This window comes from Oreochromis niloticus, linkage group LG2 (genome assembly GCF_001858045.2).
Source record: "Oreochromis niloticus isolate F11D_XX linkage group LG2, O_niloticus_UMD_NMBU, whole genome shotgun sequence".
Classification (NCBI taxonomy): domain Eukaryota; kingdom Metazoa; phylum Chordata; class Actinopteri; order Cichliformes; family Cichlidae; genus Oreochromis; species Oreochromis niloticus.
This window is the reverse complement of record NC_031966.2, coordinates 11,341,921-11,356,235: the sequence shown is the minus strand read 5'-3', so window position 1 is coordinate 11,356,235 and position 14,315 is coordinate 11,341,921. Positions and strand designations below refer to the sequence as shown.

The 14,315-nt window shown below is 39.5% G+C and overlaps 1 protein-coding gene across 2 annotated transcripts; it reads right to left on the bottom strand.

Annotated features, from left to right (window-relative positions):
* Positions 1-376: 376 nt before the first annotated feature.
* Positions 377-13,900, bottom strand: fgf24 (fibroblast growth factor 24). Of its 2 annotated transcripts, none has more exons than XM_005467220.4 (5): positions 11,197-13,900; positions 10,983-11,019; positions 6,316-6,484; positions 3,085-3,191; positions 377-1,356 (listed from the first exon to the last, which is right to left on the bottom strand). In XM_005467220.4, the coding sequence occupies exons 1-5, from the start codon at positions 11,226-11,228 to the stop codon at positions 1,078-1,080; spliced, it is 624 nt and encodes a 207-aa protein (XP_005467277.1). In that variant the 5' UTR covers positions 11,229-13,900; the 3' UTR covers positions 377-1,077. The 2 variants fall into 2 exon arrangements, with proteins under 2 accessions (XP_005467277.1, XP_003443404.1); XM_003443356.5 differs by having other exon boundaries at positions 6,307-6,484; positions 11,197-13,894.
* Between the last annotated feature and the right edge of the window lie 415 nt (positions 13,901-14,315).

Below are 14,315 nucleotides of genomic sequence, written 5' to 3'. Positions count from 1 at the left end.
CGAAGATGAGCTCACAGTCAAAAGATGATTTTGGAACAGCGAGAGAGTTAAGGAGAGGCAGAGAGAGAAAGAAAATGAGTCAACAGAAAGGTTCCTGAAATCAACCGAATGCAGACAGTCCGTGTAGGTGAAGATAAACAAAAGAACAAGGAGGTAGAGGAAGTCATCATCAGCCCCCAGACAGTAGCTCCGATTCAAAGAATCAAGGCAGCTTTTTGTTGTGGAACAGCTCTAACCCATACAAAGAAGAGCCGTAAAAGATGCAGTCTGAGGGGAGATGAAAGGGATTAAGATCCCTACTCAAATGCAATGAAGTTGGAAGACAGTGTGGATTTATGTATCACATCAGCTGTTATATTTTTGTGTTGTTTTTTCAGTCTTTAAACAGAACAAAAGCCACGTTTGGCGCTTGACTAGTCAAAGCATGTTGGGTTTCAGCTGAATCTCAGGCTGTATGGAAATCTCACACAGTACTTGGAGGCTTCCGCGCATTCTAGGAGCTGAGCCACACATGGAAAGAAAGAAGACGAGAAAGAGAGAGACCTGTAAAATATTGCACTCGAAGCTACACAGTTATTCTGGCAGCACAGTGTCACCTGCAACTGCCACCTCTCTCCGTTTCATCTCCATGGTTTCTAATTCCAGTGGAAAGTATGGGATCCGCATTGTCAGGGGCAACACAAACAAAAACCGACAGGTATTCCAATAAATCTCTAGTTGGCTGATTTTTATAACATTGCATCAGCTCCTGCTTTTGTCAAAAAGAAAGCATGCCTTCAGCTTGCAGTTCATATGTAGCTGAGGGCCACGATGACAGGAATTCGCTCAGAGGTCCTTTAGTTTATCCAGTATAAATAACATGACAGACACATTAGCTCAATGGCATCAACCCAGAAGAATCCGACAGTTAGGAAATATTCAGTCATCCTGAAATACAAAAATAAAAAATCTTTTTTTTTTTGTTCTTTTAGTCAGTCTTTCTTTTACAGAAGAGAAGTCTTCTTTTAAGAAGCTTGAGATTTTCAGGTACAGTTTTTTTCCTCCACGAGGAAAACTAGCGCTGTCCCATTAGTCCTGTCAGTTCCTCTTTGCGTTGGATTTTAACCGCCGAGCCCTTCGTGTCCGCTTAGTTACTGTGGTGAAGCGAAACTCCTGCACTGGGTTCACCTTGCCCTTCGGCTGCCGTTTCATAAAGTGGACTTCCTGTTGTCGTTGCGTGGTCCGCGAGCCTTTCTTAGGCCGCCCTTTCCGATTGAATCCGAGGTACCATCCTTTGTACTTGGCAGAGACGAGAGCCGTGTAGTTGTTCTCCAGGAATTCCTCGATAAAGACACACTCCTGCTTCCTTCCATCAGGCTGAAAGAAAAAAGAACAAGAATGCAGAGGAAGTTATCATGTGACACTAATTATTAATATAGTAGTGCGGCCTCTGAATAGTCTACCTCATTTTCTCCTCTTTTTCAGTTTGGAGTGGTTTTGTGTTGCAATCTAAGTTTTCCCGTCACATGGTTATAACGTACTCACAGATCAAAAACGGTTTCAATCACAGCTGAAAATACAATTGTTAATCAGTGGTGCTAGTTTCAGTCATTATGCAAATGTACTGTTTATAAGGTTGGGGAAACCTGCAGTCAACTGAGAGTGAAGAAGTCACTTGGATGAGTGATGAGTTTTGGATGAGTTTCACCCACTGAAAAGGTTACGTTTAACAGAATCGACTTTTTGGGAGGTGAAAAAAGTTGGCCATTGTGTAAAGGCCTCCCTGTGACGTGAGAGTTAATGTTAGATAAGCGTAAACATATCAACTGTTACCTGACTCATTCCCATTTTTACCAATAATGCACTCTCACTAGGTGAGAAAATTGAACTCTTTAAATAATTGTAGAAAATCTTTTTTATTTGAGCTTCATTGCTGCTTAGAAGGGTTCTATATAAATTTGAAGGGTAATAGGAAAAAAATCTAACAGTTTCTCTAAAGCTCACATTTAGTTAATCCATACAAAACAAAACAAAGTGGTGCAGTGGCAGATAAAATTAAATATCTGGCTTTACAGAATATTATGGGACGGACATCTTTTTAGAGCAGTGACATCTTGCAGTTGGATGGATTGCTTAGCTTGTAATTCAGTTATGCTAGCTATATCTCGTTGCATCTAGCTTTTATGTAAAGCTAAGCTAGCTATCTCCCAGCTCTATAGCATAGGTATACAAGTACACTACATATGGCTATGAACAGGATGACACACAGGAAGCTCTCACACCATATAACGTTCATAAAAAATAGACATAGCTTCCAGGTCTTAAAACTAAAGTCAGCTGAAGCGCCTTCAACCTGCATAATCTCTGTAGGCCAGAAGGGGGCACTCCTCTGGTTGCACCTCTCTGATTCTCATAGAAGTCTAGAGGAAATGGCTCTTGGCTCACCTCATTAACACTTTCTTGATAGGTTTAGAGTTAAAAACAGTAAAATACTGACAGACACAAAATCAATACATCACTGGGTTTCAGACAAATCAGAGGCCAGGAAAATGAACACTAACATGGCAAATTCTGGCATTTGGGTTAAAGACAATTTAGAAATCTTGATGGGAACGTAATTTAGTTCTAGCAGACGACCGCAGCGAGGGAAAACTTGAGTGAAATAATCCAGTTGCACTAATGCAAAGAACGTGATTTATTAAAGAAACAGTACATACGCTCTAAAAAAATGTTACAGTTGCAAATGTTAGCTTTTTTCACATTGAAATGGTCATCTGCCGAGCCACATGCAGTCATCCTGCACTTGTGGCCACCTGGTGCGACTAAGTGATATAATTGCAATGGCATTCTTCCTAAGTGACTATTAGTCTCTCAATGCATTTTGGTGATTGCAGACCGTAATTGACTGATCGAGTGTCAAAGGAGTAGGCCGATTACGTAATGGAAGAATGGCTGTGAGTTATCAAAGAGGTTTTGTTAGGGTGTAGAAAAACAGCAGGAGAAAGCAGATCCCAGGCTGCGTTTGATTCAGCATGGATTAAGTGCACGCTTTAAAATATTCGTATTCATTAAATATTACCAAAGTGAAAATCAAAATCTCCTCACCATTCCAACTATTTTGCCCTTCTCATTCATGCAAATGTAATGTTCGCTCTCTTTTCCTTTTATTCGGACGTGGCTCCCGAAGGTTTCTGTCTCAACAATAAGGAGAGCTGCAAATGAAAACAAAAGAAAAACACATCCAATTAATGCCATGTATATGTCTTGTAGCACACATAAATTAAGGAGTCAAACAAATTTAGTTGATTCTGTAAGAATACCATTTTTAATCATGGTTAACTTCTTTTGTTATTTTTTAATTAAAGAAACACAAACAAAAGGACACAATATTGTGATCATTAGCTAAATAATGATGATTTTCTTGACTAAATGCAGTTAAAATATTTCAATTCAAGTATAATATTATTTTAAAATTCCTTGTATGATACACATCAGAAAAACAATGCCACTGTCACTTCAGTAGTCCACTTTAAAAACGTATCTCGGTAGCCTTTTTAGTTTTCCATGCCCACTCCGCCACCCCAGTGTTAACCCCTGCGAGGTCACCTTTGTCTCTGCTCACCCTCTGACCAGTAAAGAGATCTGCCAAACATTTGTGGAGCGGTTATGTGCCCCTCCAGATTAGGTTTCAAGTTCCCTTTAGTCTGTGCTCACTCAATCAAAAAGTTAAGATGATCCATTTGTTTAACACACAGAGCCATTCAGTAGCACTCAAGGGAGGAGAGAAAGAATAGTCGAAGGGGACGGGATAGGCTCGGGGGCAGAAATAACTCTCCACCCCCCTAAATCCAACCTTGGGAGAAAAGTGGGTAGTAGGTAATCTGTCTTAAAGGTGAGGGAAGAAATAGTTATTCATTCTTCATTTGCAAGAGATTTGTTTGCACGTCTTATTTGGGATCTAAAGAATAGCACATCGGACTTGGTTTTATCATCGAATAGATATGCAGGGACATCCTTAAAAAGGAAAAAACAGTCCAACAAGATTGGTTTTCACACAAATAAAATAATATTCTGAAAGAAACTACTGCCATGAATGCAAATTTAGGAAAGCTTTAACCACACCTTGGCCTTTTCATTGTGAGCTGCTTTTACAAAAAGACCCAAAAATTCAACCTCAGTTATGCTGGAGACTGAGAACATCAGATAAAACAATATTTCCCTCCTTACTGTAAGTTGTTCTTTGTCTGTGACCCAGTTCCAACCCCTATCTTGAGTTTTTCTGGGAAAACACTAATGGTTTGATCTTTATAAAAGAAGAGTTTGGCAGCTTAAGGCATCAATAAACGTAATTAGATCCTTGAGTCATAGTTACAGTGAAATGCAAACACTCGGAGGAATCTCACTGTTGTCAATACCTCTAACAAGTGGCACTGAGTTGACAAAGGAGGGAATGTGGTGCTTTTATTTACACTATAAGCACTTGAATACCCCTAATCTCCATAATCCACAACCTTAAAAATTGCTGAATGTATGAACAGGGTGCTTCAATAATCCCTCAGCAGCCTTGTGAGTGTAGGACTCCTCAATGCTTCCCAGTTTTTTATGGATAAACAAAAAAAGGTCTAAAACATGAAAAGGGTGTATTTTATTTAACAGAGCAAAGTCAGAAGATCAAAAGAAAATGAAAAAATATGACAAAGGTTACAGACAAACTTGCCAAACGTCTACTTTCTAAAGTTAAAGAGACACACAGGCAGAACTGTGAGCCACGAAGCCCTTCGCTTCTGAGGTATGCTGCACTTTTTCTGCCTTGCTTCCATATGAATAATACAGGTTGCAGCCATATTTTGACCTCAGCAAAAGGCCACCTGTTCAAAAAGCTGAAAAAGTCAGCGTTAATCCAAGATTGCAGCTTTTATCAATTTAAAAGCCTTTGCAATGACCCGCCATCACTCTTGGCAGACATCACTTACAATGGACTGTTCTGGAAAATGACTGGTCTAGTCTCCTAAAAGTAATGAATATGCTACATTAATACCTAAGAAGATTTATAATGCCAGTGATGTTAACTGGAGAGATACCTACTTAGGAGTATATTAGCAATATATTATATTTCTTCAGCAGCGCATTTTGGTCCCTTTATGTGAAGCTTCAGACACTATGCATGAATTAGAGTAAGGAGAGTTATCTCACTGAGTATTATTGCTGCAAAGGAGTTCACAGGTGCCAGGTACTGCAGCTGGATGGGGAGGAGGAGGTGGGGGGATGGGAGGAGGGGTGGAGGGTGGAATTGGCAAAGCCTCATGGGAAAAATTGGATCTGCTTCCACTCAAGCTCTAACAAGCAGTGAGGAAACTTCGCCTCGGCGCATCTGTGACTGAACACACTCACTCAAAGGCATTCAAGACCAGCAATTTTAGAGCCGTGAGTCAGCTGTTATGAGCAAAATATCTGCAGGGAAGCACAACATAAGCCCCACTGCTTTGCGTTTGGACTACTACTTCAAAAGGGTGCTATACTGACCATCAATTTAGTCATTGGCCATACTCGTTTTAAACTTAAATAGCAAAGTGCACGTGAAAAAAAAGAAAAAACAAAGAAAGAAAAGACACAAAACACTTTAAAAAGCTGATAAAAGCCTAAGATTTTATCTGAAATACTTTAGCTATTTACATAACAACAATGATAATTACTGGGTCAATCTGCCAAAAGTATTTTGACATCTTCATACTTAATGCTTAAGATTTTCAGGTGAGCACTTTTACACCACTAGGCTGAACAAAACTCTCCTGGCTTTCCCTAACCGTATATATAAATTTGATTTCTTGTAATGCAAATGTGAGATTTCCCCAGTTTGCATGATGGAAGTTCACAGTAACCAAGTTGAGATTGAATCCTTAAAGGGCAAAAAACTATATTTTACAACTCAGACACCAACAGAAAACAATATTTTCACCATCAGATACCAACAAGTCTTGGTCTGTATTAGACCCAAAAAAAAAGCGTAACACTGCTGACGTATGAATCCAACAGGATAAAAACAGACTTGCCCCAGATACCCAAATCCTGCAGTAAACATCGACAGCAAAGTCAGCAATTTCAGTATGTATTCATCCACCCCAACCTGTAGTTGGTGGCTTTGAAAAGTCACCATCCTCTCTTGAGCCAGCCAAACACAGAGCACGGAAAACCACCTACAAACAATGAGTAGTAAACAGCCAAAGTGGCTGGTGGAGATAGAAAAGCTCTGGCTGGCAGGTAATTTCTCATCCTATTATAACAGCCTAGCTAAAGTGTCAAGTGAGATGCACAGGAGTTCTCCCATACCATACTTGCCCCCATCATCTCCATTGGCGTTGACTTTCTTCCCCAAGATCTGCACATGTTTGCCAGTGGTTCTGCTGTAGAGCTGATAGATCCGGACTTGCTTCCGGCTCAGGTCATCCGGGTTTCTGGTGTGGTTTTCGATGTAAAACCTGAAATCAGCAGAGCTTTGCTGCGATTCCTGCACAGATGTGAGACAGGAGGAAACAGAGACAGGGACAGTAGATGAAGAAACAGAGGGGAGGAGAGACAGATGGTGAGAGATCATCGCAGCACAGGTGTTGATAGTAATGTGTACTGCTCATTTTATGGGCCTGGTGTAAAAAAAAGAAAGAAAAGAAATTGCCCCAGGGTTTTAAAAACTCATATAACAACCTGGAAATTGTGGTGTGGCTTTTTAGTGTTTTGCTCCTTGCTTTTAACTGACACATTTTATATGCAATGCATTTACAAGCTGCTAACTATGTTACGAGACATGTTAATGAAGTCACGGTTTGAGTAAAAATCGCAGAGCAAGAGCAAACCATACAGTGAAAACTGAGTGTTGGTTTATATTGACAGAGTATATATTCTGTGCCCTGGGCAGTACTGAGAAACCTGTACTCCATTTCCACAAGCAAGCAAGCCACTAGCAATTATACACCTGAAGCATCCAGACCTGTTGCACTATCATCAAACAAATATCTACCTGCAGGCAAAGTAAAGTCCATAAATTAGGAAATGCAGCAGGCGGAGGACAAGATGGAAAGAGGCACCTCAAACCATAAAAGTTCTCTTGTGGGAGGAATTTTTGTAAAAAACGCATTGAAACCTGCCTCTCAAAACTCACCGGTCAGCTGTTTAGGAATCAATTTAGACTTGACATGAAAATAGAGGAAATTGCAGAATTCAGCGGCAGCTCAGAAAAGCGACTATGACTCAACACGTGGAAGAGGAAACGTATACTTTCAGAAGCCCTGGAATCTAAGTTCACGCCAAGATCCCATTTCCCCAGCTGTATGGTGTCGTAATTGCACAGTAATGGCTTTTTATGTGGCTGTTCTCAGGTGGCTAATTATATACACATTACATACCTCGAGTCCTTGTTATTCGACTAAAATGAATGACATGTAGCAAACTTGATTGGAAATTATGGCCTCTACCGAACAAATCCTTAAAATCAGAGAGGAAAAAGTAAACAATTTCGCAAAACTGGGTGCGATTCTGAAGAGGCTTCCGACAACACTCTGCTGAAACGTGTCGTATGAGTCGTGCCCCACGGATGTGGTCCACGAACATGGGTTCTACTGAAGAAGCCCAGCTTTACAGTTTAACCTCAATAAACCAAACCAAAAGACACGTGTGAGCACCAACTCATCAATCTGTAAACATTTTAAATTGCCAAAAAGGTCATGAGGTGCAGATTAAGTAGCACCTCTTAGTCATATTTCAAAGAGCCTTTGAAATATGAAAGATATGCTTGTTTGTTATGGCATATTTGGTCTACAACGGTGACATATCCTCTGTGTCTGCTGACATTTAGGAAACACGAATGATATTATTTTTGGCATCAGACAGTGTGGAAAATAAGACGCTGAAGATAATCAAATCAAATGTACGTGCTTACTCATATTTGGCATGTGATGGCTTTCCTGTCTCTAGTCACAGAATTGACTATGCCCCTATAAGAATATTCTATTCCTAGTATTTTTCCCCCAGAAAGGTGCCAGTTACTTCATATAAGTGCACAACCTCCATGATACAATACAGAACAATGATGTTACACACTACCCTAGAATATATTTAGATTTTTCTGCACATAACACAATATGAAATCAAAATAAATCACAAGAAGAACCCTCTGGAAAACTTTGAAAACTAAACATTCCCTGGTCTTCAATACTAACAATGCTAAACCCAACCTGGACCAGAGGCTTGTACTGCAAAGCAGATCTGGGGTTTGTTGGGGTCATTTCAGGTTTAAACTTGATTTTTCTGAGCTGCAGTTGTTGTTATCTTCGTACTAGGATACCACACCATGCTAACACATCTCAAACTCTTAACCTCCTTCACAGCTTATGTTTTACCTAACATACTAATCCATATAAAAAAGACTTTTTTCTGGCTAATCAGTTCTTGTGAAAAATACTGTCAGTATCAGACTTTGTTGAAGGTCCCATGGAGATGGGTGGATTTAGAGAGGGTCTCTTAGGAGGGTAAGAGTATTCCAGAAAAACCCTTTGCCATTCCTTGACAAGAGATATGGATTATCAGAGATGAAACTGCTTATCTTTGTAAGCTGATTAAGGCACTGATTGAAGCCTTTGTTGATTACAAAGATGTAAGAGAAGAGTCTGCTTACTGGCTGGAAATATGCTTTTACATTTGCATATTGAAACTGACAAAACAAATGGAAATTCCAGAGAAAGATTTGTCATTTTACATTTGTCAATCACGAAAGTTTCAGTGTCTGTTGTTCTACGCAGTATGTGTCTCAAAGAAAAATGATATATATCAACAGTTAAGCAGGTATTTCAGATACAGCAGTTAAAGAAACTGATGGGGGAGAAAAGTGTCACCATTTCAGGTGAAGAAGTTAGTTAAATAGAGGCTTAGGGGCTGGATTACCAGTAACTAATGCATAACAGTGTAAAAGTAAGCATGTTTCCAGTGGTTCCAGCAAACTTGCTTATCGTAGAATAAGTACAACAGTGTTTAAAAGCTGAACATTAACATCATCTGTTGTCAATGTTCTTTCTTAATATGAAACTCAAAGCTGAAGAACAAGAAAAAAAAATGAACGCACAACAAAACATAGCCTAACTGGGCTGCTGAGGGATTTATCCCAAATCTCCCCATCTCTAAACAAACATAAAGGTGTGTTTGGTAGACAGTTGCATTTCATGTCAAGGGAAAGGCAAGCCTAAGCACATGGCTGAGGTGAATGCTAGCGACAACAGTTTTTTTTTTTTTTAAATCACTCTGTCTCCTTTCTTGAAAGACAACACGAAAACGGATATGGTTGAAACTTCAAAAGTCTGGCACTCAGTTCCACTGAGGAAGTGAAGTTGTCGCAGTGATCTAAGATACACCTTGCTATCTGCTCCTCCCCCCCCCCCCACACACACACACACACACATTCATACTTACATACAGATGGGGTCACACACCCTCACATACAGAAAGACATTCCGACAGACATTGGCAGTGTATTCAAAGTTAACTTCCAAATGCGGTTGCTTCTTTTGTTTTACCTCGTAAAGTCACAACCACAGCATGACATGCAAGAGCCATTAAGCCATACTGAGGAGCAATGAGAAGGAGTGGAGGATAAAGGCATGTCCCTGCATTTTCTAAGATAAATGATTAGACTGAAACCACTTAATCAACATCCTCTGTTTACCTGTAGCTATCATCTGACTAACTTTAAACTACAACCATCATGAAGTTCACATTAAAAAAAAATAATAACCAAAAATGCTGGGTCAAGTGAAGAGGGGTCAACTTATGCGTCAACTGCCATCTCTCTGTTGAAATAATCTGATTACACAGTTTTAAGATTGCAATTTCTAGTTTTAGGTTGGTTTACATTTTGTCCCAAAGAAATTTACCTAGTTACTCTAAAAGCTGATGGTTTTCTGGTTGGGACAATGCGATCGTAGCAGCAATAACTGCAACCAATAAAATGTATTGTTTATAGTTTACAAACAAACACTCCTTTATTCCCTGAAAAAGGTCGCAATTTTATTCCTTATTCTTTGTATAGTTTTTATCTTCAATTAAAAAAGAAAGAAAGAAATGTAGTAACTTTTAAAAGATGTAATTACATAAACACTAAAACGTTGCCAACTTTTTAAGAGCTGTTTGTTTAAAAAACGGATGAGATACCTGCATCTTTTAGGGCAGCGTATCCTGTTTTTATTAAATGTCGTAGATCACAATAACACCGAGAAATTAATATGAAACAACTGTGTGTGCAATATTATGGTCGGCCACGTCATACTAACAAACCCATCAGATAGTTTTATGAGAGAAGGAGTGTGCTGACTGCATCCTATGTGAATCACGGCGCGCACTCAATTAGCTGAGTGGGTGCCTGCAAATCATTACTGTTCAAAGTGAGACGCGCAACTAATAAAAGCTGAGCGCCAAAAGAGCCATCTGTTCAAAGAACAACTGTTAACCCCAGGGATCGCAGTATTTTTTTTACACAGTTCTGCTGTAAAATATCGAAACTGCTACTTGAATGTCAAATTGCAAATATTGGGTTTAATTAAGGTGTAGCCCGGATAATTGTACTGATTTGAGTGAATAATGAACATTTTGAATAAACATTAATTATGCATTACTGTAATACTCGTGAGAAGTATCAAGTAAATGTGTCTGATGTTTCACGGGGTTTTTGTGGTTTACTGTATGGCTACGTTTTTTTTTTGTTTTGTTGTTTTTTGGGGTGGTGGTGGTGTTGTTGTTTTTGTTTTTACTGTGGCACGCAGTAGACCCGAAATTTACCATTTTTCCTCATCATTCTAACTAATTAGTATTGAGATTAAAACGCGTGAATTTCCTGTCCTGCATTGGAAAGACCGTCGTGAAATTAAACTATAACCGTGATACAATCAACAGTCACATAAAAAAGCTGCACAGGGACATACAAACACATACACACAAAAAGTAATTAAACACGGATGTAAACATACCTGCAGTTGGAAATAGAACACCAGTAAATGTAAACACCTAAGAGGAGAAGAGAGAGAAGGGAAGACGGGAGTTAATCACACGGGCAATTACGTGAAAAATAAACGCTGCCTACCTGGATGACAGCAATGCAGAAATATGAAGCGTTTGGCGACTTCTATTGGTAAGAATGCATGGGTTTGTGTGCAAAAGCAAACGGAGAGGTGGAATACTTACAGGTATATGAACCTCGAAGGCAGCAGAGACATCTTGACTTCCCGAAATACAGCTGAAATACACCTGCTTCCACTGATTTAGCCCCAGGAAAGGTTGGCGAAATCGCCCCCCTCTCTCGCTCCGTTTCGCTTCCCTGTGCGTATTTTACGCACACAGCTCCGGGGGTAAGTAGGAGACTGGATCCCAGTGTAAGGACAGATGACGGGACACCAGCGGCAGAGTTACGGAGTGCAACATTGGGTGCTTCCTTGTTGGAGGAAATTATCCAGAAGATTATTTCTTCTCTGCTCAGTCTCCTTCACTTCCCAAAAAAAAAAAACCGTCTCCGCAAGTCTGTGTCAAGAATGGAAGTCAGTATACGACCTCTCCAAAAGTACCACTCTAAAAAAGTATCCTTCAGTTTTGCGCACCAACAGCTAAGTTACCCCACAAACCGAAGGTTGTTGCTCCGGAGATCACATGCTTCTCATCTCCGTCCGTACCTGTAGTGGATTTCTACACCTTGCATGGATCATTTTACGCTATCAAGTGCAAGAGTGAAAAAAGAAAGTGGCGATAAATAAAAGAGCCGTCCACCAAAACGAAGTTGTTTAATATGGGAGGACAAACTTATCCGAGCTCAATTTATATAAAAAAAAAATGTTGAGGAATCGCAGCGGTAGCAACAGGAGCGGATCCCTGGAGAGGTTCGGGAGCTGAGGATGGCGCAGCAGTGCCTGTCAGTGGTGTTTGTGCGTCTGCGGCTTGAGATTTGGGCACAGAGAGGCTTTTTTGTTGTTGGTGGGTGGAAACATGTCAGCGGTTAGCACCTGATAGGGTAATCTTGGAGAGACCATCATCTTGGAGAGGGTTTTTTTCTGCTTGGTGGGCGAAGCGTTGCGCAAAGAACTTGAACACAGAGATTATATGCTTTTTGATTTACTTTAAATTTGGATCTATTTATTTTTTTAGAACTTTTCGGACTGAATGTGTATTCGCACATGAACAAAGATAACCCAGTCCGACAATCTAATATGCACTCTATGTATTTAATTGAAAAAAAAAAAGTAGATTCAGTGGTTTTGTATTTATTATTATTATTATTGTTGTTGTTGTTAGCTGAAATGAGGCGTTCTAAGTGTTACAGAAACTGTTTGTCCCTTAAGTTGTGTGTGCGTTTTAAACTGCGGATGGTTTGTGTATTGGCCTGGCTCTCCCAGACAGCATTCAAATGCAGGTTGTCTCGAATTTTTTCAGTAATGTGCTATAACTTACCCTGAATTTAAATGAGAGAGAGGTGTGAATGTGGTTGGGAGTAGCTTACTTCAGAGCTGGTAGCTGTAAAGTGAGTCCATCTCTGCATGCTGCCTTAAAAAAAAGAGAAAACCTTTGTGGCTGGCCCTTATTGTCCCATTAAAACTGGGTCCTCGGGATTCTTCTCCCATTGATATTCAAAATGATTCTAAATGATCACATACATAACTCCCCATGCTGGGAATTTCAAAGGGTCCCCTGCAGCTAGTTCAGTGGGAATTGAAAATGAGTGTTTAACTAAGAACCCCAGCTTATAATTTCAGCCAGCAGAAAAAAGTCACAATTCTATCAGGAAAGTATCTATCACTTTAATTTAAAATACATTGTGTTTATGAGTTTTTAAAAGCCTGTATCTTTCCTGCAAGTGCATGGATAATGTGGGTTTATCCGGTGATTTATGGCTCTCTGCCTAACAAGACTCCTTGATCCTGTCAACCACAGTGCACTGTACAAATCCCTTTAACACACCTGATGTACAATGTAATTTAAAGCATGACTAATTTAGTCTTGTCTGCCTTAGGGAGGGAAATCACCAAAAAATGAGCAAATAGTAATTATCCTGAAACATAATTTGATTATTTCCTTAGAAATAAAGGGCTTTGGGATTGTGTGAGCAAACAATAGCTGCTGCTCATTGATTTCTGTAAAGGTCAAACATAAATGCACCTGACAATTGATTTAAAGGCAGGATGATAAACAGCAATTATCACACTGGATGTGATACAGCCAGCATTGTGGAATCACTCATCGCCTCTTAAGCACATGTTTGCGACAAACTTCTCGGAGCATGACTGTAACTCCGCAACTGAGGGGTGGGAGCAAGAGGCTTGGATGTGGCCACCTGTGAAGCACAAGAAGGAGAAAAACTTTATTGGCTCTCGGAAAAAGGCAAGGCCCCCCCTTTTTAGGGGACTTTTATCATTTCATCAGTGTTACAAGTATGGGAATAAGCAATGGCCACAAGCCAACTGTGTGATGGTTCTGCAATGCACTTGTCTGGTCTAGTAGTCACTTTGGCAGCTGACCAATTGCAGGAGTCAGCAGGTAATTCTAGAAACATAAACTAATATATAGACCAAAAAAGTTAAAGTAAATCGAAATAAATATTTTGTTTTCCAATTCTGCCAAAAGTTTTACTTACCAAATGGAATTTATTATTTATTGACGTTCCATCATTTGACTCCGCTGGTCTTGCAATGCCTCATTTCAACACACAATTACCTTATCAACACTTTTATCTGTTTCCACCTGTGGTTTTATGCAACTTTTGCACAAGGAGACTGAAGTGAAACGGTGCTAAAGGATGCAGACACAAAACAAGAACACATTGTGCTAAACATGATGCACTCTTAGAAATACAGAATAATAATAATAAATAAATAAATATTTCCCACACAGTATTAACAGTAGTTGAGATTAAAATATTTTTTATCATGTTCTGTATTTTTTTTAGAATTTAGATTAATAATTTATTTTTTTTATTTATCTACTTTTTCGTAAAAAAAAAAAAAAATCCAAAGAAAGATACCAATTGAAGCAAGTGGGAAAATACATTGATCACTGATAAAACCACTGACATGTGTAATTTATAACATTGTCTCTTTTTATTCACGTGGATGTAACTTTAACACAGAAGCCAACTAAAAGTTGTTGCATATTAAGAAACCCTCTTCATGGTAACAGCAGTCGCTCATGGCAGCGGCCTCCCCCAGCAGGACAATGCAGGTCACGTCAATCCAAAAACCGCTGAGGAACATCCCGAGAAATGTGAAAAAGACACCAAGATGTTAACCTAACCTCTAAATTTCACACTTCCCCAATCCGAC

Coding starts and splice junctions, on each gene's coding strand:
- fgf24 (XM_003443356.5), bottom strand. CDS start 11,228: ATGTCTCTGCTGCCTTCGAGGTTCATATACCT. Junction 3,192..6,306: donor AGATGATGGGGGCAAGTATG/GTATGGGAGAAC, acceptor TTTCATTTGCAG/CTCTCCTTATTGTTGAGACA. Junction 1,357..3,084: donor AGGGCAAAATAGTTGGAATG/GTGAGGAGATTT, acceptor TTTTTCTTTCAG/CCTGATGGAAGGAAGCAGGA.